The 23,072-nt window shown below is 37.8% G+C and overlaps 3 protein-coding genes across 3 annotated transcripts; 2 read left to right on the top strand and 1 right to left on the bottom strand.

Annotated features, from left to right (window-relative positions):
* Positions 1-5,163: 5,163 nt before the first annotated feature.
* On the bottom strand, positions 5,164-6,084 carry LOC132778037 (olfactory receptor 5AR1-like). The gene has a single exon (XM_060780644.2). It carries the CDS (start codon positions 6,082-6,084, stop codon positions 5,164-5,166), a length of 921 nt encoding a protein of 306 aa, XP_060636627.2.
* A 7,762-nt stretch (positions 6,085-13,846) lies between these two features.
* LOC132779564 (olfactory receptor 5B12-like) lies at positions 13,847-14,803 on the top strand. Its single transcript, XM_060783249.2, has one exon. The coding sequence runs from the start codon at positions 13,847-13,849 to the stop codon at positions 14,801-14,803; it is 957 nt and encodes a 318-aa protein (XP_060639232.2).
* A 2,189-nt stretch (positions 14,804-16,992) lies between these two features.
* LOC132779413 (olfactory receptor 5A2-like) lies at positions 16,993-21,393 on the top strand. Its single transcript, XM_060783108.2, has 2 exons — positions 16,993-17,004; positions 20,419-21,393. Exons 1-2 carry the CDS (start codon positions 16,993-16,995, stop codon positions 21,391-21,393), a joined length of 987 nt encoding a protein of 328 aa, XP_060639091.2.
* The last annotated feature ends 1,679 nt before the right edge of the window (positions 21,394-23,072 follow it).

Raw genomic sequence — 23,072 nt, forward strand, 5'->3', positions numbered from 1 at the left:
AATTCAGATAAATTTAAACAATCTTATCTTGTATCCTTAATTATTGAAGCATGCTTGATGCATTTGAATAGGTTCACCACCTGTGAATAAAACTTGTTTTATGTAACTTCATTTTACTCACTGCTTCATGTGTTTACTGTGCATTGGACTCTTCCTTTATATGAATGTGACTCTCTATTAGGAGCTCTTCTGTTGTATGCACTATTCTCAATGCTATTGTTGCATATTAGACTATTGAATAAATGTATCCTCTGCAGAATGGGTCTACAAGAGTATGAATTTCTGAGACTGGTCTGCTTTTGCAAATATAATGTGTGTGTGTGTGTGTGTATGTATGTGTTTACAAGCAAGTGAATCCTGATAATGAAGGCAATATGACAATTGATAGGTAAGTGTAAATGTTTCAAATATTTATAGGGATAAATGAGGTTTGTCTGTTCACATCTTCTCCTTGAAATACGTCTATAAGTGAGAAAAGTTGGTAACTTAGGATCCTTCCAGGCAGACCCTAAATGCGGAACCTCTCTCAGATTTACCCGGGGCTCGGAGGCCAGGATGTGTGAGCCATAGACCCCTTCCTCCTCCCTCCCTCACAGCTGCGTCTCTTACTCACTGTGCTGTCTCACAACATGTTCCCTTCATGAATTCTGACCCACAGTGCGCAACCAGCATAGGTTCCCAGGTATCATACTTTTGCCAATATCTTTTTCACAAAGAAAATGAAAAGATAAAGCAATACAGCAGACTACATCATATAAAACTTCCAAGTGGATGTCAACCCAATGCATGACTCTTAATGAAAATAATAATAATAATAATAATAATAATAATAATAATAATAAAACTTTATTTGTATTCTGCCCTGTTTCCCCAAGGGGACAACTCTACTCAACTCTGATGGTTAGGGGTGGAGCTTAAAATCCCTTGAGAGGCCTAGCTCTGATGGTTTAGCCCTGCTGGGTCAGAGCTTGGTGGAGAACTCTAATCCCTCAGGGTGGATTCCAACCAGGGGCGGCTCAACCATTACGCAAAGTAAGTGTTTGCAGTATAGTTGATTTTGCTCATGGGTGCTCTTGAGGTGCTCTTGGGGGAAAATAGACCTTGACATATGTGAGTTGTAGTTACTGGGAAGTATAGTTTACCTACAATCAAAGAGCATTCTGAACTCCATCAATGATGGAATTGAACCAAATATGGCACACAGAACCCCCACGATGAACAGAAAATATATATCAATGATTGGTTGGGGAGGGGGGCAAAATACTGTTTACTTACCATTGAAAATTACCTAGGGCTGCCTCTGATTCCAACATACAACAGCAAACATTCAATGCCCACAAAAAACAAACAAACGCTGAAATAAAATCCTGGAAAAAACCCTGTGAAGTCTTGGCCTAGTTTTCCCTCCTCTGTTCATTTCCTTGTTTTGCTCTCTTTGGGGTGGACTGTCTGAAATATAATATCCAAAAACTGATCGGGGAGGAGGGAGCCAAAAAGCCTGGCAAAATGGATTAAGGGAGCAGGATTTTATCCAGTTCCTTGCTAGGAAGGAGTTAAGTCTGCAATATACCTGAGGCAGGGGATCTGCTATGTCTTTTCTCTCTCTCCCGACAGCAGTAGTGTCCCTCCATTTCTTTTTGCAAAGTATCCTCCTCCAGAGAGGCCCCTGCTGGGTGCTCATTTTCCCAGTAGCACTTGTATAGGACGGGCATTGAAAAGTTCCTTTTGGAGCATGATGAAGTTGAAGATTTTTTCTCTCTGTTTCTGGTTGTGTCCACACTCTGATTGGCTGAGAATGGACACAACCAGTGACTACAATTCCCAGAACCCTCTCATGCATTTTGTCTTATTTAAAAAAATGTTATGGTTAAAACTCAAAATAATACTAAAATAAATCAGTAGATTGGTGAATTGTTTTGAAACTTGGCAGGCTTGTAGTTGTAAATGGGATAGGTTTCATGGAGAAAGGACTCAAAATGACTGAGGACTGAGCCTTTAAAATTTCCCATTGTAGCCAATAGGCCATATCTTTGCCGAATGGCAACAGCAACACCCCTTCCCTTTCGAGTAACTTTCAAGTAAACATTATGAGTGGTCAGCTGACAATAGACTCCAGAACAGGATGACTTTTGGCCAAATTGCACATCTCTTATAGTAATCTGACGAAGACATCTGCTATGCTACTCTGCTGCTGAGTATGCATGCCCAGTGTGGAACACACCTCACCACACTAAAACAGTAGATGTGGCTCTTAATGAGACATGCCGCATTATCACGGGGTGTCTGCGCCCTACACTACTGGAGAAATTACAGTGTTTAGCCAGTATTACACCACCTGACATCCACCAGGAATTAGCAGCCAACAGTGAAGGACCAAGGCAGTGACATCTCCAGCTCATCCCTTGTTTGGGTATCAGCCAGCATGTCAATGACTTAAATCAAGAAATAGTTTTCTAAGATCTACATTGACACTTGCTGGAACATCCCAGCAAGCGAGAGTCCAAAAGTGGCAGACTCAAACCCAGAACCTCAACCAATGGCTGATACCAAATGAGAGACTCCCCCCTGGGCACACAGAAGACTGGGCGACCAGTGGGGAGTCTCTCAAGGCGCTGATCAGACTGCGCTCTGGCACCACAAGATGCAGAGCCAATCTTAAGAAATGGGGCTACAAAGTGGAATCCACGACATGCGAGTGTGGAGAAGAGCAAACCACTGACCACCTGCTGCAATGCAACCTGAGCCCTGCTACATGCACAATGGAAGACTTCCTTGCGACAACACCAGAGGCACTTCAAGTGGCCAGATACTGGTCAAAGGACATTTAATCAACTACCAAGCTCGCAAATTTTGTGTTTTGTCTGTTTGTTTGTTTCGTTCTGTTAGAAATGTAATATAATTGTCTGGTTGCCCCTATGATAAATAAATAAAATAAATAAATCTGATGAAGTCACATAGCTAATTGGGAAAGCACAGACTTTGCTTAAGAAAGATTCAGCTTCCCTGGCATCCCTCCCCCCCCCCCCCTCCAAAAAAAAAAGCCTGGAAATATTTCTTTAACAGTTTGGAGAAGAATATGCTTCTTCTATGAGCAAAGATATATGCAACCTATGCAAAAGGTCTGAAGTTCAATGCCTGTTACCAGTGTTGCATTTGTTAACTATACATTCCTGCAAGGCAAAATGAAAAATGTAGACAGACCTCTTTGAATACTATGTAGCTTTTGAAGCAACTTTGTATATGTATGTATGTATATGTGAATGGGTTTCTCTACCAGCCTTCCCCACATGACTTTGGAAGAGCATGTTGGAACTGCTACTCACCATGGAGCATCAAGAGGATATGGGGAGACAGAAAAGGATCTGAAGGTTATAGTTTTCCAAGGTTCATTCCCGGCATCCATTCATGTACTTGTTATGCAACTTCAAGAAGATAGGACAAACCTGTGCATACCATTTATTACTTCTTCAACCCACCCTTTTATATTGCAACATGGAAAGGGGCAATACAGAAAAGAATAGTTCTCTCCGTAGCATAGTCCATTCTTTAAAATAGTCCACTCTTGCTTTCCCCACTTGAAACCAATAGGGAATGGGGAAAGCAAGGAAGGATTTGCAGCATTACAGGATCCTTTTCTGACATTTCTGCACATTTTCATGCGACATGAGGAGGCGAGACACTTTGAGGAAGGCACCACTGCAGCTCCAATGATGAATTAGTATGTTATGGAACATAACTTTTAGAGATGGAGGAGAACTGAAAGTGAATGTAGACAACACTGCTACATTGAATAATTGTGTTATTTGCACGCTCTCTACGTGGGGCTGCCCTTGAAAACGGCCCGGAAGCTTCAGCTGGTTCAGCGCGTGGCAGCCATGTTACTAACTGGAGCGGGTGGCAGGGAGCACACAACGCCCTTGTTGTCCCAGCTCCACTGGCTGCCGATTTGCTACCGGACCCAATTCAAGGTGCTGGTTTTGGCCTACAAAGCCCTAAACGGTTCCGGCCCAAAATACCTTTCGGACCGCATCTTGGCCTACGAGCCCACGAGGACCTTGAGATCGTCTGGGGAGGCCCTTCTCTCGATCCCGCCTGCCTCACAGGCACGCCTGGCGGGGACGAGGGAGAGGGCCTTCTCGGTGGTGGCCCCCCGGCTGTGGAACACTCTCCCTGCACACATCAGACAGGCGCCCTCCCTCATGTCCTTTCGAAAAAGCCTTAAGACATGGCTGTTCGAGAGGGCATTTAATTAAGTGCTAAAACAATACGGTAAAGAGGACTGGAATGGAACAAGGAATATGAGACTGGTTATGATTCCACTATGAGACGAAGCGGATTTTTAGTGTAGTCTGTAATTGTTGTAGTTTATATGTTGTTGTAACTGGCTTCTTGTAATTGTCTTTTATGTGTACTGTACACCGCCATGAGTCGCTCTTATGGGCTGAGAATGGCGGTTAATAAGTGCATCAAATAAATAAATAAATAAATAGAGAAGCTTCTTATGTTCATGTTGTCATTTGTACTTACTAGTTTAGATGGAAAAGTGACATTGTTGTGATTGTCAATGTATAATATAATAATGTATAAAATGTTGTGGAAGTGCAGCCCACAAACCTCCAACATAAACTTGGGCTTGCATTACATTTCCCCCCTAAGAAAATGATATAAGTGATGTAATTCTACAATAGCATGTACACACATCTGAGGCTAGAGTCCATAAAAATTGTGACAACTATTATGAGATATCTAAGAAATCTGAAAAAGGGGGGTTATAGATTTGGATCTACTAAACATGATACTCTAAACATAGAGCAGAGATAGGAAAGAATAAACCAGGCCTTTGTGGCATCTCCACTATAGAATTAATGCAGTTTGATACCAACTGCTATGGCTCTATGCTATAGAACTGTGGGAGCTGTAATTTTGAAAGATCTTCAGCCTTCTCTGCCAAAGAGTGCTAGTGCCTCACCAAACTGCAAAGCCTATTAATTAATCACCAAACTGCAAAGCATTAATTCTACAGTAGAGATACACCCTTAGATATAACTCATGTCTCATGAATTTCAGTTAGTGTATTCTGTTCATGACAAAATCTAGATCTAACATTATGGTAGTTTGAGAACATAAACCTAGTACTACACTAGTAAGATGACAGAATTACATTTACTTTTTCCCAAACATTTTCCCAAGTGCTCTCTTCACTTCTTTATTTTTCAAACTGTAAATAATTGGATTCAGCATAGGAGTCAAAATGCTATACTGAACAGAGAAAAGTTCATCCACCACTATTGAAGAGATGCTGCTGGGTTTCATGTACTGGGACATTCCTGTCATATAGAGTAAACCAACCACGGTCAGGTGAGAACTACAGGTAGAGAAAGCTTTGTGTCGTCCCTCCGTTGAGCGGATCTTCAAAATGGTGGAAATGATGTGAATGTAGGAGACCAAGGTTGGTAGAAAAGAACCAAGCCCAAAAACTACAACAGAAGAATAAAGGATTGTATTATTGAGGAAGGTGTCAGAACAAGATAGTTTCAACAATGGTGGAAGTTCACAGCTAAAGTGCCTGATTTCATGAGAGTCACAGAACTGTACTTTGAATGTAGGCACTGTATTTATTACTGCAAAAGACAAACCCATTAGCCATGAGCCCATCACCAGGCAACTGCATATTGATTTGTTCATGACCACCACATAGTGAAGTGGATGACACACAGCAGTGAATCTGTCATAAGCCATTGCTGAAAGAATAAACACTTCTGTAACACTCAACAGAAGGCTGAAAAACATCTGTGTAAGGCAGCCAGTGGAGGAGATAGTCTTTTGCTTCATAAGCAAGTTTGCCAACATCTTAGGAACAATGTCAGTAGAGTAACAGATGTCAACAAAAGACAAATGAGAGAGAAAATAATACATTGGTGAGTAAAGAGAAGGGTCTGTTTTTACCACTAGGATGATTGTAATGTTCCCCGAGAGTGTTATGAAATAAATGGTAAAAAATATTACAAAGAAGAAGATCTGCAGCTGAGGATCACTGGAAAGTCCCAAGAAAATAAACTCCGATCTACCAGTTTGGTTTTCCATTTCTCCTTAACGATCTGTGGGAGAAAACAAAAATAAGAAGCAGGACACAATTAATTCAGAAATATTTACGTTAATGTTCTTTATACAAGTTGAGCATATTTAATCACCACTGTCTCATACTCACATGTAAATACAAATATTTACACACATGTTGCATAAAAAGGTTTGAAATATGCAACATTTTTAAATTATGAAGTCAGCATAACATAATATTCTGGGAAATAATTCTGCACAGAAATACAATTAGGTTTTCTGCATAAAAATATACCTTCCGCTCAGGAAATAATGTTTACAGTGCAGAAATCACTTTTTCTCAACTGAAAAAGGCAGATGAGAAAACTGATCTCTCTGTAAAACAAAAAAAAAATGTGAATTTCGCACAAGAAAACCATATATTTTTCTACACAGAATAATTCCTTGGAACACCATTCGATCTGAAAACGTTAGGGATAATGCTGCACAACAACATTGCTGTTTTCTTACAAGGTGAAAACTGCAGAAACTATTCACCTTTGCATAAAATACTGAAACAGGCAAAGATTTACATCTCTATGGCAGACCGGACAAATCCATTAAGAAAATTAATGGAAATACTATATACTAATTTCTCACAATGTGTGAAATCATATTTAACTTCAGCTCATGCATATAAAACTCAGTCCCTTACAGAAGGGACTGAGTAAACAAAAATGTAGCATCAAATACGGAAGAAGTTTAAAATATGAAAATCCACATCATACAATTTCAACAGTTAGTCAGCTACCTGAATTTCTTCCTCAAAAGCCTAGCAATAATTGAATGCTCATAAGAATCTCCTAATTTAGTAGTGTTAAGGGTGGAAAATACTGTACTATAATTCCCAATAAATAATTGTAAAAGCAGATTTTATGGAAAGTTAGCAGTTCATATCAAAGGCTGTGTTTCTGAAAAAAAATAGAAATAGTCTGTGTTATAGGAAATCATAACTTACTGTGGAGATTTTTCAAAGGCTGATCAACTCACCTGATATGATCAAAATCAATGGCATAACAGAATAAAACTTGTCTTCTGTAGTTAACATTTTAACATTTTACGATGCGTTGAGCAAAGAACATGATTAATTTCCATCTCTTTTTAAAATCGGTTGGGAGTGGGAATTCTCACCAAAAAGTGCAGACAGCAAAATGTATTGTGAACATGGATTTAGTACATTTCATATAAGGTTTGTATTAATCAGCCAAATAACCAAACCATTTCCTTAGAGGAAAGGATTTCTCACTGGGTAACTCAAAGGAAATAATGATCACATTCAGTAACTGCACCTCTTTGCCTATCATATGGTTTTAATACCAGAAAAGTAACAATACAAACACTATCAAAAACTATTCTGCAGCAGGTTTTCCAATGAATTATTGGCTGAAATGATTCAAATGTAAAAAGACGGGGGTGGGAGTTACACATATTTTGCATATCTTTCATGAGTACTCTCCTTATTATTGAATTTCAGTCATTTTATTGATCATTAATTTATTGAAAACCCAAGGTAAGGATTCACCCCTCGAGCTTAGGTGAGGCATGAACAATGCTAACTAAATCAATGGGCTACAGCCTTTAAATTTCCTGTATATATTATGATCTAAAATGGTCTGAGTACCATGAGGGCATGGGATGTCATTTGATCTTGCACATTGAGAAGGGTTAGCTTTGGTTATCACATCGATGGGAGATGGCTAATTAATGCCAAGTGCCAGTTCCTTCCTGGGAAAAATATCTTACAGAACCTACACTGAGTATTCCATGGCAAAGATAATCCTTTGAAATTCACAGGGTCACTGAAAGGTGAGCATATCCATACACACACCACACACATTCAGTTCATTTGGTTTTTTTATCTGAATAATTTCTTCTTTTTATTATTATTATTTTTATACAGTTAGCAATACATAACAATACAAACCTTGACATACTAGAACTCACTGTAGATGACTATTTACAGTTTTTGTAACTAAGTTTCAAGTTCCGTTTGTACTTTTCCTTTTCAATATAGATCCTTAGTTTCCCCTTGAATCCCCACCCCCACCCCATTCCCCCTCTTCCCACCACCCATCTGGGTCCGCTTATATCAATACATTGATTTAATTGTCTGATGGCCTGGTTTAAAGTTCTGTACTGGTCATTTCTTTCTGTTTTCTCAATAAAACAATCTCATTTCCTATTCCAGTATTTTAAAAATGATTGTTCAAATATTTATTTTTCCTTTGATAAAGTCATCAATTAAATATTTACAGAGGTAAGACCACTATGTTTCCATGTACCACCTTTTTTGTCTTTCCAACCTCAGGTGATTGTGGTATTTATGGCAGGTATCATAAATGCTCATATTTCTGTCCATTCAGTTAATTTGTGATCCTTCTTAGTTCATGGCTTAGGACTTTATCACAAGAGGGAGACATGATTGCTGACTTTCGTCACTGGAATTTATTTATTTGTTTATTTACTATATTTCTATCCTGCTCTTCTCACTCTGAGAGGGACACAAAGCAGCTTACAGACAAGGCAAAATCCAATGCCATGTTATGAATACAAATAGACAAATACAACATATAAGCGATAAAACCAATAAAACATAGAAATACAATAAATACAGACTAAAACATAATCCCTAGTCCCAAGTTATTATTTGTGGTGCTGCATTTAAATTGAGTTTCATATTCCATATAAAACCATTCCCTGGAGCCTGGCTCCAGAGCCAGGTCTTTTACTTTTTCCTAAACCTCAGGAGGGAGGGGGCAATCTGATGTCATTGGGGAGTTACATAGCTGAGGAGGGTAGCCACCACTGAGAAGGCCCTGTCTCTCATCTCCATAAGTTGCACATGCGAAGAGGGTGGGATTGAGAGCAGGGCCTCCCTGGCAGATTTTTGCATATAGCTGGTTCATAGAAGGAGATAATTTCAAACATGTAAGTTGGGCCAGAACTGTTTATGGCTTTATAGGTTAAAGCCAGCACTTTGAATTGTGCCCGGTAGCAAACTGCCAGCCAATGGAGCTGATACAGCGGGGGGAGGGTGTATACTCCATATTTGCTGCTCTGATGAGTAGCCTGGCTGCCACCCGTTAGACTATTTGGAGCTTCCGAACAGTCTTTAAAGCCAATACCATGTAGAGAGCATTGCAGTAGTCTATTCAAGATGTAACAAGAGTGTGGACTACTGTGGCCAAATCTGGCTTTTCAAGGTACGAGCACAGCTGGCGCACAAGTTTTAATTGTGTGAAAGCTCCCCTGGCCACCGCCAAAATCTGGGGCTCTAGGATCAGCAATGAATCCAGGAAGACTCCCAAGCTATGAACCTATGTCTTCAGGGGGAGTGTAACCCCATCCAGCACAGGTTGTAACCCTTATACCCTGTTTGGCCTTTTGACTTTCCTCGAGTAACGACAACTTGTCTGGATTCAATTTCAATTTGTCTGTCCTTATCCATATTATTACAGCTGCCAAGAACCAGTTCAGAGCCTGGGCAGCTTCCTTAGCATCAGATGGAAAGGAGTGCTAAAGTACATCTGCGTACAGATGACATCAAACACTAGAACTCCAGATGATCTCTCCCAGTGGCTTCATGTAGATGTTAAACAACAGGGGGACAATACTGTACCTTGTAGGCCCCACAGGAAAAAGGCCGTGGGTCTGAGCAGCTTTCCTTCAACACATCTTTTGAGAGCGACCCTCCAGGAAGGACCGGAGCCACTGTAAAACAGTGGCCCCAAGTCCCATTCCTGTGAGGCGTCTCAGAAGGATACTGTGGTTTAGGTTATTGAAGGCTGCTGAGAGGTCCAAAGGAACTAACAGGGACACATTCCCCCTGTCAAGTTCCCTGCATAGATCATCCACTAAGGAGACCAGGGCTGTCTCTGTTCTGTGGCCCAGTCTAAAGCCAGACTGCAACTGATCCAGATAATCTGTTTCTTCCAAGAACACTTGGAGTTGCAAGGTGACCACATGTTCCAGGACTTTGTTCAAAAAGGGAGAATGGAAATTGCCCAAAAGTTGTTCAGTTGAGTGGGGTCCAGTGCTGGTTTTTCAACTGTGGTTTTATTACGGCCTCTTTTAGGCCCTCTGGAATCTTGCATTTTTGTTAGAAGGCATTAACCACCACCTTCACCCATCTGATAAACCCCCTTTGGCTTCTTTCATCAGCCAGGATGGGCAAGGGTCTAGGATGCATGTGGTTGCATTCACCTCTCCAAGGATCTTGTCCATGTCTTTGGGTTTAATTCATTTAATTCATGCAATTAATTCACTTCCTCCTATTGATGAGAAAAAAAATCAACAGCTGCCAATTCTATCTTGAAAGAAAGGGTCATGTCATGGGATTTTCCTGTTCAATTCCTCTGAAATTATTATAATATATCATAAATGTTTTTTTTTAACTTTACAATAATTTTGGCATCATTTTAGCCAACCACTGTTGCAAAAAAAGCTCTGGAATATTGAATAAGGAGGGGAAAGAAATGGAAGAGCTGGGTGAACCAGGTAAATATTTTTTTCTACATTTTTAGACTTCATTATTTTAATACTCTTGTCAGAACAAATATGACTGATATATGTGTGTGTGTGTGTCAGGAGAGACTTGAGAAACTGCAAGCCGCTTCTGGTGTGAGAGAATTGGCCATCTGCAAGGATGTTGTCCAGGGTATTCCTGGATGTTTTGATGTTTTACCATCCTTGTGGGAGGCTTCTCTCATGTCCCTGCATGGAGAGCCGGAGCTCACAGAGGGAGTTCATCCGCACTCCCCCTGGATTTGAACCTGCAACCTGTCGGTCTTCAGTCCTGCCAGCACAAAGGTTTAACCTATGACTGATATTGAATATATCATACATAGGGCTGGGCAACCACGGAAAAAATTGTTTCTAAACTCTATTCGTTTTTTGGAGGTTTTTGCGTTTCGATTTTTAAAAGAATTCCGAAATTTTTCTTTTAAAAAGTTCGATATTTACGAAATTTCAGAAATTACGAAACAATTACGAAACAATTACGAATCGATTCATTAATGGCGAACGCAAACGCGCAATATGCTAAAAAACCTCCAAATGGGAAAGGGGGAACTTCTGAAGCTTCCCTCTCCCTCTGTTGTTGACTGTTGGTGTGATATTTATAATTTTCTTTCACTGATTAAACAAACAACAACTATAAAACTTGCCCCAGACATGCAGAAATAATAACGAAACGATTTCGAAACGATAACGAAACGAATACAAAACGAATTCGAAACAATTACGAAACTAATTGAAAAATTCGTTTTGATTTTTAGTTGCTCCTGAATGGTTTGTTATCACTTCGTTATAAAAAAATAATGAATTTTTAACGAATTATGAAATTAACGAACGAAACTGCCCAGCCCTAATCATACATAATCATATTTCAAGCCCCTGATTTTAGTGACAGCGCTTAGGGGGTGCCTATATGTCTTAGCAGTTATCACCCTGAAATCTCTTAGTTTATGATGGTAATGCTAGTAGACATGTGCAGCACTGCACAGATGTGTGTGTGCTTAGTACACATATATCAACATTTATTTTGATGTTTTAATTTTCCCTATGGGGAAATTTGGATTCTCTTTCCCACATGAGACTATACTAGCTCTGCTTCTTCTATATCTTCAAAGTGAGTTCAGTTAAAACTGAATATTTACAGGCAAACACTGGTATCCATTCAGCTCATGTGCACCTTTTTATGTTGTAACTTGTGTTCAAGGCATAGCTCTCTTACACCTTTCTTCTTGTGCCTGGAAGCAGGCCTGCTGTCATTGGTCTCTGAATCAGGGAACTTCACACTCCAAACTTCCTCTGCCTAGTGCCTAATGTAATGAATGTGAATTAAATTAGTTCTTCTATAACTAAGATGTTGTTCTATGGTTTCTTGTTTCCACCAAGAACTACAAGTCTTGGAAGACAAGTAAACAGTCCAACTCGGAAATATCAGATTTCAGAATGGAAGAAATAGCCACAAAATGTGAACAGCCGTAAAGCCTGAGACCAGAGATCTACTGAGAAATGATGTTATCTGACCAGATTCCAAGAAGCTGCTGAAGGCATAACTGAAATTCAGTGAAAAGGTATGTCTGTATTTTCATACACTATTAAAATCCCTTTGCATACTATATTCTGTTCCAAAGGGAACAATTAATGATTTCACTGGAATAGTAATACCCAAGAAAACAAACACATATGCACTTTTATAGCCAAGGGCAGAATAATCTCATTACACCTTGAGATATTAATTTAAGAGCAGCAGGTATTTGTTGTGTCTGATGTTGCATTTTTAAATTCTGAGAATGGGAAAGTACAATGCAAACTTAGCTTTGAAGGCGTTATTGAAGAAATTGTTGAGATAGCAATGCAACCCCAAGGTAATTTGTGCTTTAAGCAGTACTCTTTCACTTTGATAAACATTATTTGAATTAATGGGGAACATAGTGGATAATATTTATGCTGGATATATCACAATAGTTAAAACTTCTAATGTTTCCATGGGAAACAAAATGAACATAAGATAAGTATAGACAATTAAGGGGTATTTTTGCTCATTTATATCATTTCAGTTAACAAGAATAAGCAAAATAGCATGTGGGATCCAAAGAGGATTTTGCTGCAAAAAGCGTTGCTATCATTTTTTATTATCTCTCTTTTTGCAGGCTACTGCTATGATGTCCTACAGAGATGGTGGTGGTAAGATAATTGCTTTCTAACCGGTTTCCATAAATGCTACCAATTTTTTACCTGATTGGAGCCATGTAAGAATGGGATTCTCTTACCTGTATCTCCCCAAAGGAACATGAACGGACACAATTTGCTACTAGGAATTAGACTAATACTATAACTGCTTTCATGTATAGATTACGTAGCATATAAAACATTTCCCTAAAGTGGTCAATGAACAATTTAAAAAAAGAATAAAAAATTGAAACAATTCAAAATGGTTAAAACAGCTCTGCCAGGCAAAAATGCACATCATAAATTGCAAGGATCATTGCATTGCTACTGAGAATAACTTTCTCATATTGTTATATCATATTGTCTCTGTTAAGAGTTATCAGACCCTGCTTGTCCCTAATGTACCTTTTTACTGCATTTTATTTATTTATTTTATTTATTGGGTCATTTTTAGATTTGGAAAGATTGTAGTGGGCTCTGCACTACATCAAAAATTGAAAATATAATAACTTCTGATCCAGGCAGTTTAACTATCACGCTTTTGCAAACATGCCATACATTAAGGGGTCTGTGAGGAGATGGTTTTTTCTCCCAATTCATTTTTATGTACTTTCTACACGAGGGGACAGAAATAAGAAAAAAAACCTCTTCAAGTTACACATTTTGAAATATGTGGAGATTGATGTCTCCCACCTTAAATTTATGTAAATACAGACATTTACCTGCAATAGAGATAAGATTTGTATTTGAATGTTGTATGCATTAAAAACCTATTCCATAACAGCATATTTGATGTTTCAATAATTAACAATAACATACCACTTCCCATGTATTCTGTTATATAGATATCTTTGCTCTAAGTATAACTAGTAAAAACTTCCAGCAGAATGGAGCTAAAAATCTGTGTCAGTTACATATAAGGTTTATTCTGCAAGCATCCCTGTTGTTTAACTCATTGACTGGAAATAACAAATATTGTAGAATGTTCTTCATAAGAATATCAAGACTGTATAAAAGACAGTCTGCACAAACTGATTCTCTCTCTCTCTTTTCTTCGCAGTATAAACTTTTGATGGGAATGAAAATGGAAAATCAAAACTCCACTGTAACCCTTTTCATTTTTTTAGGCTTTTCAAATGAGCCATTAGTCCAAACGTTCCTCTTCTTCACTTTCTTGTTTATATATATCATAACGCTAATGGGAAATATAACAATCATGATGATAATAAAGGGCAAGAACAGTCTCCACAGTCCAATGTACTTTTTCCTAAGTCATCTCTCTTTTATCGATATTTGTTTTAGTTCAGTTACAGTGCCAAAGCTGTTGGCCAATATCTACGGGTATAGGACAATTTCACACAATGGCTGCATCACCCAGATGTTTTTCATTTTGTTAATAGCAACCACTGAAACTTTTGTGCTTGCAGCAATGGCTTATGATAGATATACTGCCATCTGTAAGCCCTTGCATTATGCAAAAATCATGAACCTGACATTTTGTAGACAGTTGGTGGGAGGTGCATGGACCATGGGTTTCACCCATGCATTGTCAAATACAATACCAACAATAAGGCTAATGTTCTGTGGTCCAAACATTATCAGGCATTTCAGCTGTGAACTCCCAACTTTACTCACACTATCCTGCTCTAATCCCTTTCTGAATAACATTACATTCCTTGTTACTGCTGGTATACTTGCATTCTTTTCATTCACTGTTATTTTATGGTCTTATCTCAACATTATATTTCTAATCCTGAAGATTCATTCTGCAGAAGCTAGAAGGAAAACCTTTTCTACTTGCAGTTCCCACCTCATCATTGTGGGTCTGTTTTATGGCACTGGGTGCCTTAGATATATGAGGATAAACTCAGCCTCCTCAATTATCATGGAAGAATATTTTTCTGTTCAATACAGCATTTCAACCCCCATGCTGAATCCCATTATCTATAGCCTAAAAAACAGGAGCATTAAAGAAGCAATCAAGAAATTAATTAGATGTATACCTCCATCTTCAGGGCACAGGAAATGAATTGACATATTGATAAATGTTGCACTTAGACTAAGGCCCATCAAGATTTCTCATTGCATATATATCTGCAAGTACAGACATTCCAAATTCCAGAAAAATCTCAAAATCAAAGCATTTCTGGACCCAAGCATTTCAAATAAGGGATATTCAACCTGCATGTTCTGAAAATTAGAACAGAGACCTATGTTATACAAGCAGCCCCCAGTTTACAAACAATACAAGCTTTGTAGGTTTTGAATTAAGTTGAGTTTATATATAAGTTGGATAAGATATATTCATTTTTTAAGTTTTGGACAGTTTAGAGAATCTTTTTAGCATTTGTTTCTCCCTATGGCAATTAGATTTTGAAAATTTTAGGTTGCTGTGGAAACAATGAAGCATCTTTTTCCCATGCTAACTCTTACAAGAGTGAATTTCCCTTCCTATAGATCTCCTTTCACTTCCTGTTGTCTTACCCCCTTTTGTAAGTAGAATTCATATGTAATTTGGGTGTTTGTAACTCGGGGACTGCCTGTAAATGTAATATTTTAGAATTTTCAACCATGTTATGACTAAATTTAGAATTTGGAGAAGTATTGTCATATTATTTAATTAAAATAACCACCAGCTATGGAAATTTCATGAGGTCTAGAAAAACAGAGGAAATAGGAGGAAAGTCAGCTATAGGAGGAAGGTCAGAATTATAATCACAGTATGGACAAATTGCAGGAAGAACTGTGCAGAGAAAGTTCACACAAGACACCTAGAAGAGGATTTTGTGGTAGGACTTGTGAGGTTTTGCAGCAAGAGTGTTCTGTAGAACCTAATTATGGCACAAAATTCCCTGCCAATGATGTGATACTATATATATTAAAATGCAATATTTGTGTAAACTGGTATACTGAAATATGTCTTGTCTAAATGTAGCAATTAATTAAAAGAAATAAATAGTTCAAATGCTGCTCTGGAAGTTCCAACTGTTTTCTTGCATCCTAATATTCTAATATTTTGTTTCTTGAGTACAAATGACTTTCTTCTCAAGCTTTTCCTACATGAAGTATTCCACTCACTTTTAATTCTTGATTCCACTTCAATTTTTCTTATGTTCCTACTCCTCATCTTCTGTTTCTTTTCTTTTTCTTTTCTTATTAGTCACCTCCCACCACATCTAAATTTGTATTCCTTTGTAGCCTTCTTTTTTTGGTTTCTATAATTCCTGGTTAAATGTCTTTCCTTCATCAGCCTTCTAATTTTCTTCCTCTATCTCTTCCTTTGTCTTCAGTTCCTGTTTCCTTCATTTCTTTCTTGTCCCTGAGACTGCTATAGGGAAGGGATGATTTGATGACCTCTATGGATAAAAAGCTTAGGTAAAGTTCTTCAGTGTGACATGACTAGTCTTAGAATGTATAATCAAGACTAAATTCTATTTCTGTGTCCTGATATATCCATGTATATGTTCTCTGCCAATGTTGCTCTAGTCTCAGTCGCACTTGCTGCATAGCCACCAATGCCTTGGAAAACCAAGGGGCTGGTTTGGCTCTGCTCCATGAAAAGACACAGATCAGAGTACTACATGGGGAATAAACAATACAAATAATAAAAAGGTCTTCACACCCTTGTCTTAGTAATATGAAAAAGACCAAGTAATTTGGTCTTCTTTAGTTTCATTTTAATTTTTCATTGCATTTAATCATCTTCTATACATACATTATTTACTACTGAATCCTGGGGCAGAGAAAAGGTAATTGGAGATCTAACGATAGATACATTTCTTCCTCATTTCATTCTTAAAATTATTTATGCCCAAATAATTAATGTATGCTTCTCTTTTAAAAATTATTCTTCCTTTTGACTTTTATTGGGGCAAATTCATTTGTGCATAAATATGCATGGCTTTTTTCCACAAAAAAACAAACAAACAAACCAAAACCACATTTTTCAAGCAATAAAATTTGGCATATTGTGCAAAAAGCAATGGCTTTGTGCAGGAATCCATCTATTTACACAAAAATCATAATTTCCCATAGAATTTCCCAAATTATCCCGAAGATCAGGCTTTCACAACCCCAAGCCATCAGACTTAAAGTGTACATTCAAGAGTGCTACCCTTAACTAAAAGCTGTCAACCTTTATCTCTCCCCCCCCCCAAACACTGCTCATAAATACCTATTTATAGATACCACTATAGACCAATTCACACTGTTTTCAAGATGCATTATGTGGTAGGCAGAAATGAACCACACTGAAGGCGGGAGGATGGGTTGTAATTTGAAACAAAGATATGCATGGGTAGAACATGCTTAAATTGTTTCAGAGCAATGTTCCCTGCATTTCAGAGTCTAGATGGGCCAAAAATGGTTTGCCCCAATTTACCTATCCTGTTGCTTCTGTCATGGCAGCATCTAGCCAGAGAACTTGACTTTACTAAAGGTGGCCAATGCCACTAATGGCAAAGAGCTATCTGGAGCTCTCCAGCAGACCTTCATGCTGATGGGAACAACATAGACTCAATTTATGACATTTTCCATCAACTGTCAAATGCAGAGAATAGGGATGGCAGCGTCACCCCAAGTAGATAGCAGAGCACTTCATTTTGGAACTGGTCCACTGTTCACAATCAACCTGACATTTGAGGTTCAGTCCAGTTTACCCCACATGAAAGATCAGACATCGTTGGAAACTACCTAGACTTCCAGGTTTGACTTCTGGGGAAATTTGGGGTAAAGGGAGAGTTGTTCTCTATTTAAAGAACTGCAATAGTCAGAAAATGACATGGTATGTACTATTTTATGAACTTTTGTATTTTTAGTAGCCATTTCCAACATATCCTTCTTCTCTGAGGGGTTTGAATTGTTTGATTGATTTGCTGATTATATTTAAATTTATCAAATAGATGTTCCTTCCATATATAAAAGAGTCACAAGTTCCTTCCATAAATAAAAGAGTCACATCCTACAAAAAACATCTAATAAAACATCGATCGATCAATCGATCTATCTATATAAAAGGCTGTGTATAAAACTAGGGATTATTCCAAAAGGAAAATCATCCAAACAGTAAACAATTCATAACACTTTCACTCAATTAGATGAAGGGTTAGAAGGCAGGATCATCAAGTTTGCAAACGACACCAAATTGGGAGGGATAGCCAATACTCCAGAGGACAGGAGCAGGATTCAAAACGATCTTGACAGATTAGAGAGGTGGGCCAAAATTAACAAAATGAAGTTCAACAGTGACAAATGCAAGATACTCCACTTTGGCAGGAAAAACGAAATGCAAAAATACAGAATGGGGGACGCCTGGCTCGAGAGCAGTACGTGTGAAAAAGATCTTGGAGTCCTCGTGGACAACAAGTTAAACATGAGCCAACAATGTGATGTGGCGGCAAAAAAAGCCAATGGGATTTTGGCCTGCATCAATAGGAGCATAGTGTCTAGATCTAGGGAAGTCATGCTACCCCTCTATTCTGCTTTGGTTAGACCACACCTGGAATATTGTGTCCAATTCTGGGCACCACAATTCAAGAGAGATATTGACAAGCTGGAATGTGTCCAGAGGAGAGCGACTAAAATGATAAAAGGTCTGGAGAACAAGCCCTATGAGGAGCGGCTAAAGGAGCTGGGCATGTTTAGCCTGAAGAAGAGAAGGCTGAGAGGGGATATGATAGCCATGTATAAATATGTGAGAGGAAGCCACAGGGAGGAGGGAGCAAGCTTGTTTTCTGCTTCCCTGGAGACTAGGACGCGGAACAATGGCTTCAAACTACAAAAGAGGAGATTCCATCTGAACATGAGGAAGAACTTCCTGACTGTGAGAGCCGTTCAGCAGTGGAACTCTCTGCCCCGGAGTGTGGTGGAGGCTCCTTCTTTGGAAGCTTTTAAACAGAGGCTGGATGGCCATCTGTCAGGGGTGATTTGAATGCAATATTCCTGCTTCTTGGCAGAATGGGGTTGGACTGGATGGCCCATGAGGTCTCTTCCAACTCTTTGATTCTATGATTCTATGATTCTAATTCTGGAAATCAAGCTAGGAAATTTGAGACTTCTAAGTCCAGAGCGACATTCAGGTAAATAGATTTTCTGAATCATCTCTAAGTTTCAAAACTCTGCTGACTCTGTAGATTTTTATCCCCAAGGACCAATTAAGAATTCCAATAACATTTTCACATTTTTCTTCAAAACATATGCAACAATTTCTTCATTGGTCTGTAGTTCCAATGAACAAACAGCAGCCACCAGAAATTCATAGAACGATAAATAGATAAATAGAGCATGAGTCTTACTTCTTAGTAGGCTGTATGCCACTCTGTTCCTTGATTTGTAAAAAAATAAATAAAAAGCATTTTCAGGCACAGAACAGGAAAGAAGAACAAGGCATGAGCAACTTTCCTCTCTATCTGCCTTTAAAATTGTGACTTAAAAAGGACAAGAATTCCTTTTTTGATTTATTGTCTTGGTAAACTCTTCAGGTGAGTTTGACTTGGTTACTTGTGCTTAATAGCAAAAATATAGATAAAGACTATGGCATATTTGAAATTTTTTGAGCATGCTTTCAAGTTGTCCAGTAAAGATAAGGCTAACTTGTGTTTTTTTAATAAAATGAATAAGCTTAATGAAATAAATATGAACATTAAACATTAATGTTATTTTAGTGATGTCTGTAATGTATAAAATGCAACCTTCACCACAGGTTTGCAAAGTTTACAGCCCTCCAGAGGTTTTATTACAAATACCATAAGTTCAATAAATATAATTTCTGGTAATGTCATAACAGATTTTATTTATTTACTTACTTTATTTATACCCTGCCCTTCTTACCCCGAAGGGGACTCAGAGCAGCCTTACAGACAACTGCAAAAATTTAATGTCACATGGTCTAGAAGACTAGTCAATCTCTTTAATCAAAGAGCCATTTGCTGACCAGTGATTTATGCCACCCGGTACAAGTGTAACTTTGCAATGAATACAAAATATATTTTAGTTTATTATCAGAATGAATTTACTACAATTTATAAGATTACACCATCCCATTCCCCCTTCCATGTTCCTTCAGTATTTTCTATTATTAGGAACCTGTTTAATTCTTGCAGAGTTCTAATTTGGAAAAGGATAGGGGAATGTTGCTTGGCAGTTTGTGGATTGAATTTGGATATTGTGTGTTTTAAAATCCATTTTAATTGTATTTATTGTATTTTACATATATTTTAACCTAAGACACAGTCCTGTTTAATTTTTAAATCATATTTGCTTTATTTTAAATTGAAAAAGGGTGTGTGTGTGCGCGTGCTAGTCACCTTGAGTAAGGTGGGCTATAAATTAACAGTCGCAAATTCTTTAGGTGAGATTAAGCATTATGTTTTCAAAAGGTTTTTTTCTGCCCTTATTCCACACCAACAATGGGAATATTAGTTCCTTCAGATGTTTCAAAGTTTAATTCCAACAACCAGAATTTTGCTAACCGTTGGTTTCTGGGAGTTTAGATCCAAAATGTCCTTAAAGCACAAGTTTTCCTACAGAAACTCTATTATTCAGATTGAATACTCTCACTCAAACACATCCTTCAACTTGGCTTACCTGGGTTATTTTTGTTCGTTTGTTTTGAAATGAATCATTCATTTTTCTTCTTCTTCTAAGGTTCCGTGTGTTACCACTGAACTATCAATGGGAAACCACACAGATCAACATCATTTTTACCTTTCTGGACTCTCCAATAATATGCAGCTTCAGATTCTTTTCTTTCTTCTTTTCTTGATCATTTATTTGCTAACCCTGCTGGGGAACTCTTTGATCATGCTGGCTATAAGAACCAATTGTCATCTTCAGAATCCAATGTACTTCTTCCTGAGCCACCTCTCTTTCCTTGATTTTTGTTTCTCATCAGCCACTGTCCCAGAGATGTTGAAGACCATCATTGCAAAGCAGAAGACCATATCCATTGGAGGCTGCTTCATACAAGCCTTTTTAATCATGATGTTAGCTACTACTGAGGTTTTCATCCTGTCATCCATGGCATATGACAGGTATTCTGCCATATGCAAACCCCTCCATTACATTGAAATAATGAATGCAACTTTCTGCCAAAAATTAGTTGCTACAGCATGGATGGTTGGCTTCTTTTATGCAGTGGCAAACATATTACCATTGTTAGCATTACAGTTCTGTGGAACACATGTCATAAAGCATTTCAGTTGTGAGTTGCCTTCCATCCTCTCTCTTTCATGCAATGATACATATGCAAACAAAGTATTGTTTTTTATTAGTGGAAGTGCAGTTGGACTGGTCTCCCTGTTCCTCACCATTCTGTCCTACATTCACATTATTGCTACTGTCCTCAAAATCACCTCCACTGAAGGAAGACATAAAGCTTTTTCTACATGTACCTCACATCTCATTGTTGTGATTCTTTTCTATGGAACTGGTTATTTCCGCTATTTGAGGCCAGCTTCCATTTCATCTGTAGTTTTGGATGAAATATTTTCCATACAGTACTGTGTCTTTACATCTTTTCTTAATCCCATCATCTATAGTTTACAGAACAAGGAAGTGAAAGCAGCATCTAAAAAGCTTCTGAGAGAAGCATTTAAAAAGTTGTTTCACCAAAAATCCTGAAATTCTGAGTTTTTAATTTTTTTTTTAAAGAAAAGCACATAATGAATAAAATGCATCTCATTTAACTATACAGCTACAGTCTTGCCCTGTCCGCAATTCTCTTTACTCAGCAAAACTGAGAGGATTACTTTCTCGATAATATTAGGAAAAAGAGTTGTTTGTTATGCCTGTAAATAAAAAAAATGCATCATTAAGCAACATTTATTTACAAGATGCTTGTATTAGGAGAGATTCTTACAAAACTATATATAATCATTCATTTGTATTTTTTTTTCATTTTAAACAAATTGCTAACATTTAGCCTTACAAAAGCCACGAGACTGCATCTCCCAGCATTCTTCCCCATAGGTTTTGCTATCTAGGACTAAGTAACACTGCAGTCCAACATACTGGGACTAAATGATTCCCACTAACAACTGCATATATAGTGGGGAATGATGTCCCATTATCAGTACTGAAGAAACCTGTAGCTAGCTATCCATTTGCTTTGTATTTTGTTCTTTGTCTCAGTCAGCAAAATGTTATAGGTTTTTACCATGTGTTTGTTCAGAACTTATCCACAGTTCCTCAAATATTATTCTTATTCTTCATTAACTCATTGTTTCTTTACCTTCCTATGACCCTTCAAGGTAACAGATACTTAAATTTTCATTTGTTATATATGCTCGCATCTTCTTGATAAAATATTGACCATAAATTTCATGTGCCTTCCTTCTTTCCAGAGCATCATGGAACTCAATTGATTCAAATAGTTGGCAATCTACCAACTATTTTCAGGTTTTTTTACAATTTGGCTTTCAAAAACAGGAAAAAATCATGTCAATGCTTCTTATAAACAGAAAATTAAGATATAGAGTTTACAATAAACATGTTTTCCCTAGTAAAATCTATTATGAAAAATTAAAAGTGCAACAGGACCAATTTTAATTGTAAGGTTCACTTGTAATCAGACCTGTCTAGAAACGAAATATGCTAATAACCATTTGCTGCTATTACATCCCAACATTATTATTCATAGGAATGCTGAATTCAAATGGCAATGTTCCATATAGCCAGAATAGAGCATATGCGTTGACATGCATGTTAATTTATTTAAAAAATTCCAGTCTTAGATACTTTATGGCTAAGCTACGCATTATCTTAAATGCATAAGATGCAGCCAACTCTTGGTGTTTGATTGAACCATCCTGATTTTTCCACAAAGAGCTTACTTTGGACAAAATACATTCTGTATATAAGTTTAACCCCCTCTAGCTCATTTATTTTTTTCAAATGGCTGTAGTTGCCCTGCCACCTCGAGAAAAATAGAAAAAGAATTGAAAAGACAAATAAACACTAGTCTTTTTTCAGTTTTGCACAAGTTGATATCTTATCTTAATATCTGTCTTATATTCATTAAAAAAAAAAAGAACCAATGCCTGAACACTGTGTGAAGATCATCAAAAGATTGTGGTACTTTCATCAGTTGCACTTCTATTTTTGGCTGTTTCTTTTTGAAGAAAACTTCATCAGTTCCCATGCACTGGAATGAGGGGTAGTGAAGGGCTCTTCCACACAGACCCAAATCCAATGACAGGTCACGGGTTTACCTGAGGCATCCAAACATTGCCTCTAGAGTAAACTGGAATTTCCCAGTTTACTCCTGATTAATTGAACACCTAGAAAGATCTGGACATTAC

Source organism: Anolis sagrei, chromosome 6 (assembly GCF_037176765.1).
Source record: "Anolis sagrei isolate rAnoSag1 chromosome 6, rAnoSag1.mat, whole genome shotgun sequence".
NCBI classification, from domain to species: Eukaryota; Metazoa; Chordata; class Lepidosauria; order Squamata; family Dactyloidae; genus Anolis; species Anolis sagrei.

Coding starts and splice junctions, on each gene's coding strand:
- LOC132779564 (XM_060783249.2), top strand. CDS start 13,847: ATGGGAATGAAAATGGAAAATCAAAACTCCACTGTAACCCTTTTCATT.
- LOC132778037 (XM_060780644.2), bottom strand. CDS start 6,084: ATGGAAAACCAAACTGGTAGATCGGAGTTTATTTTCTTGGGACTTTCC.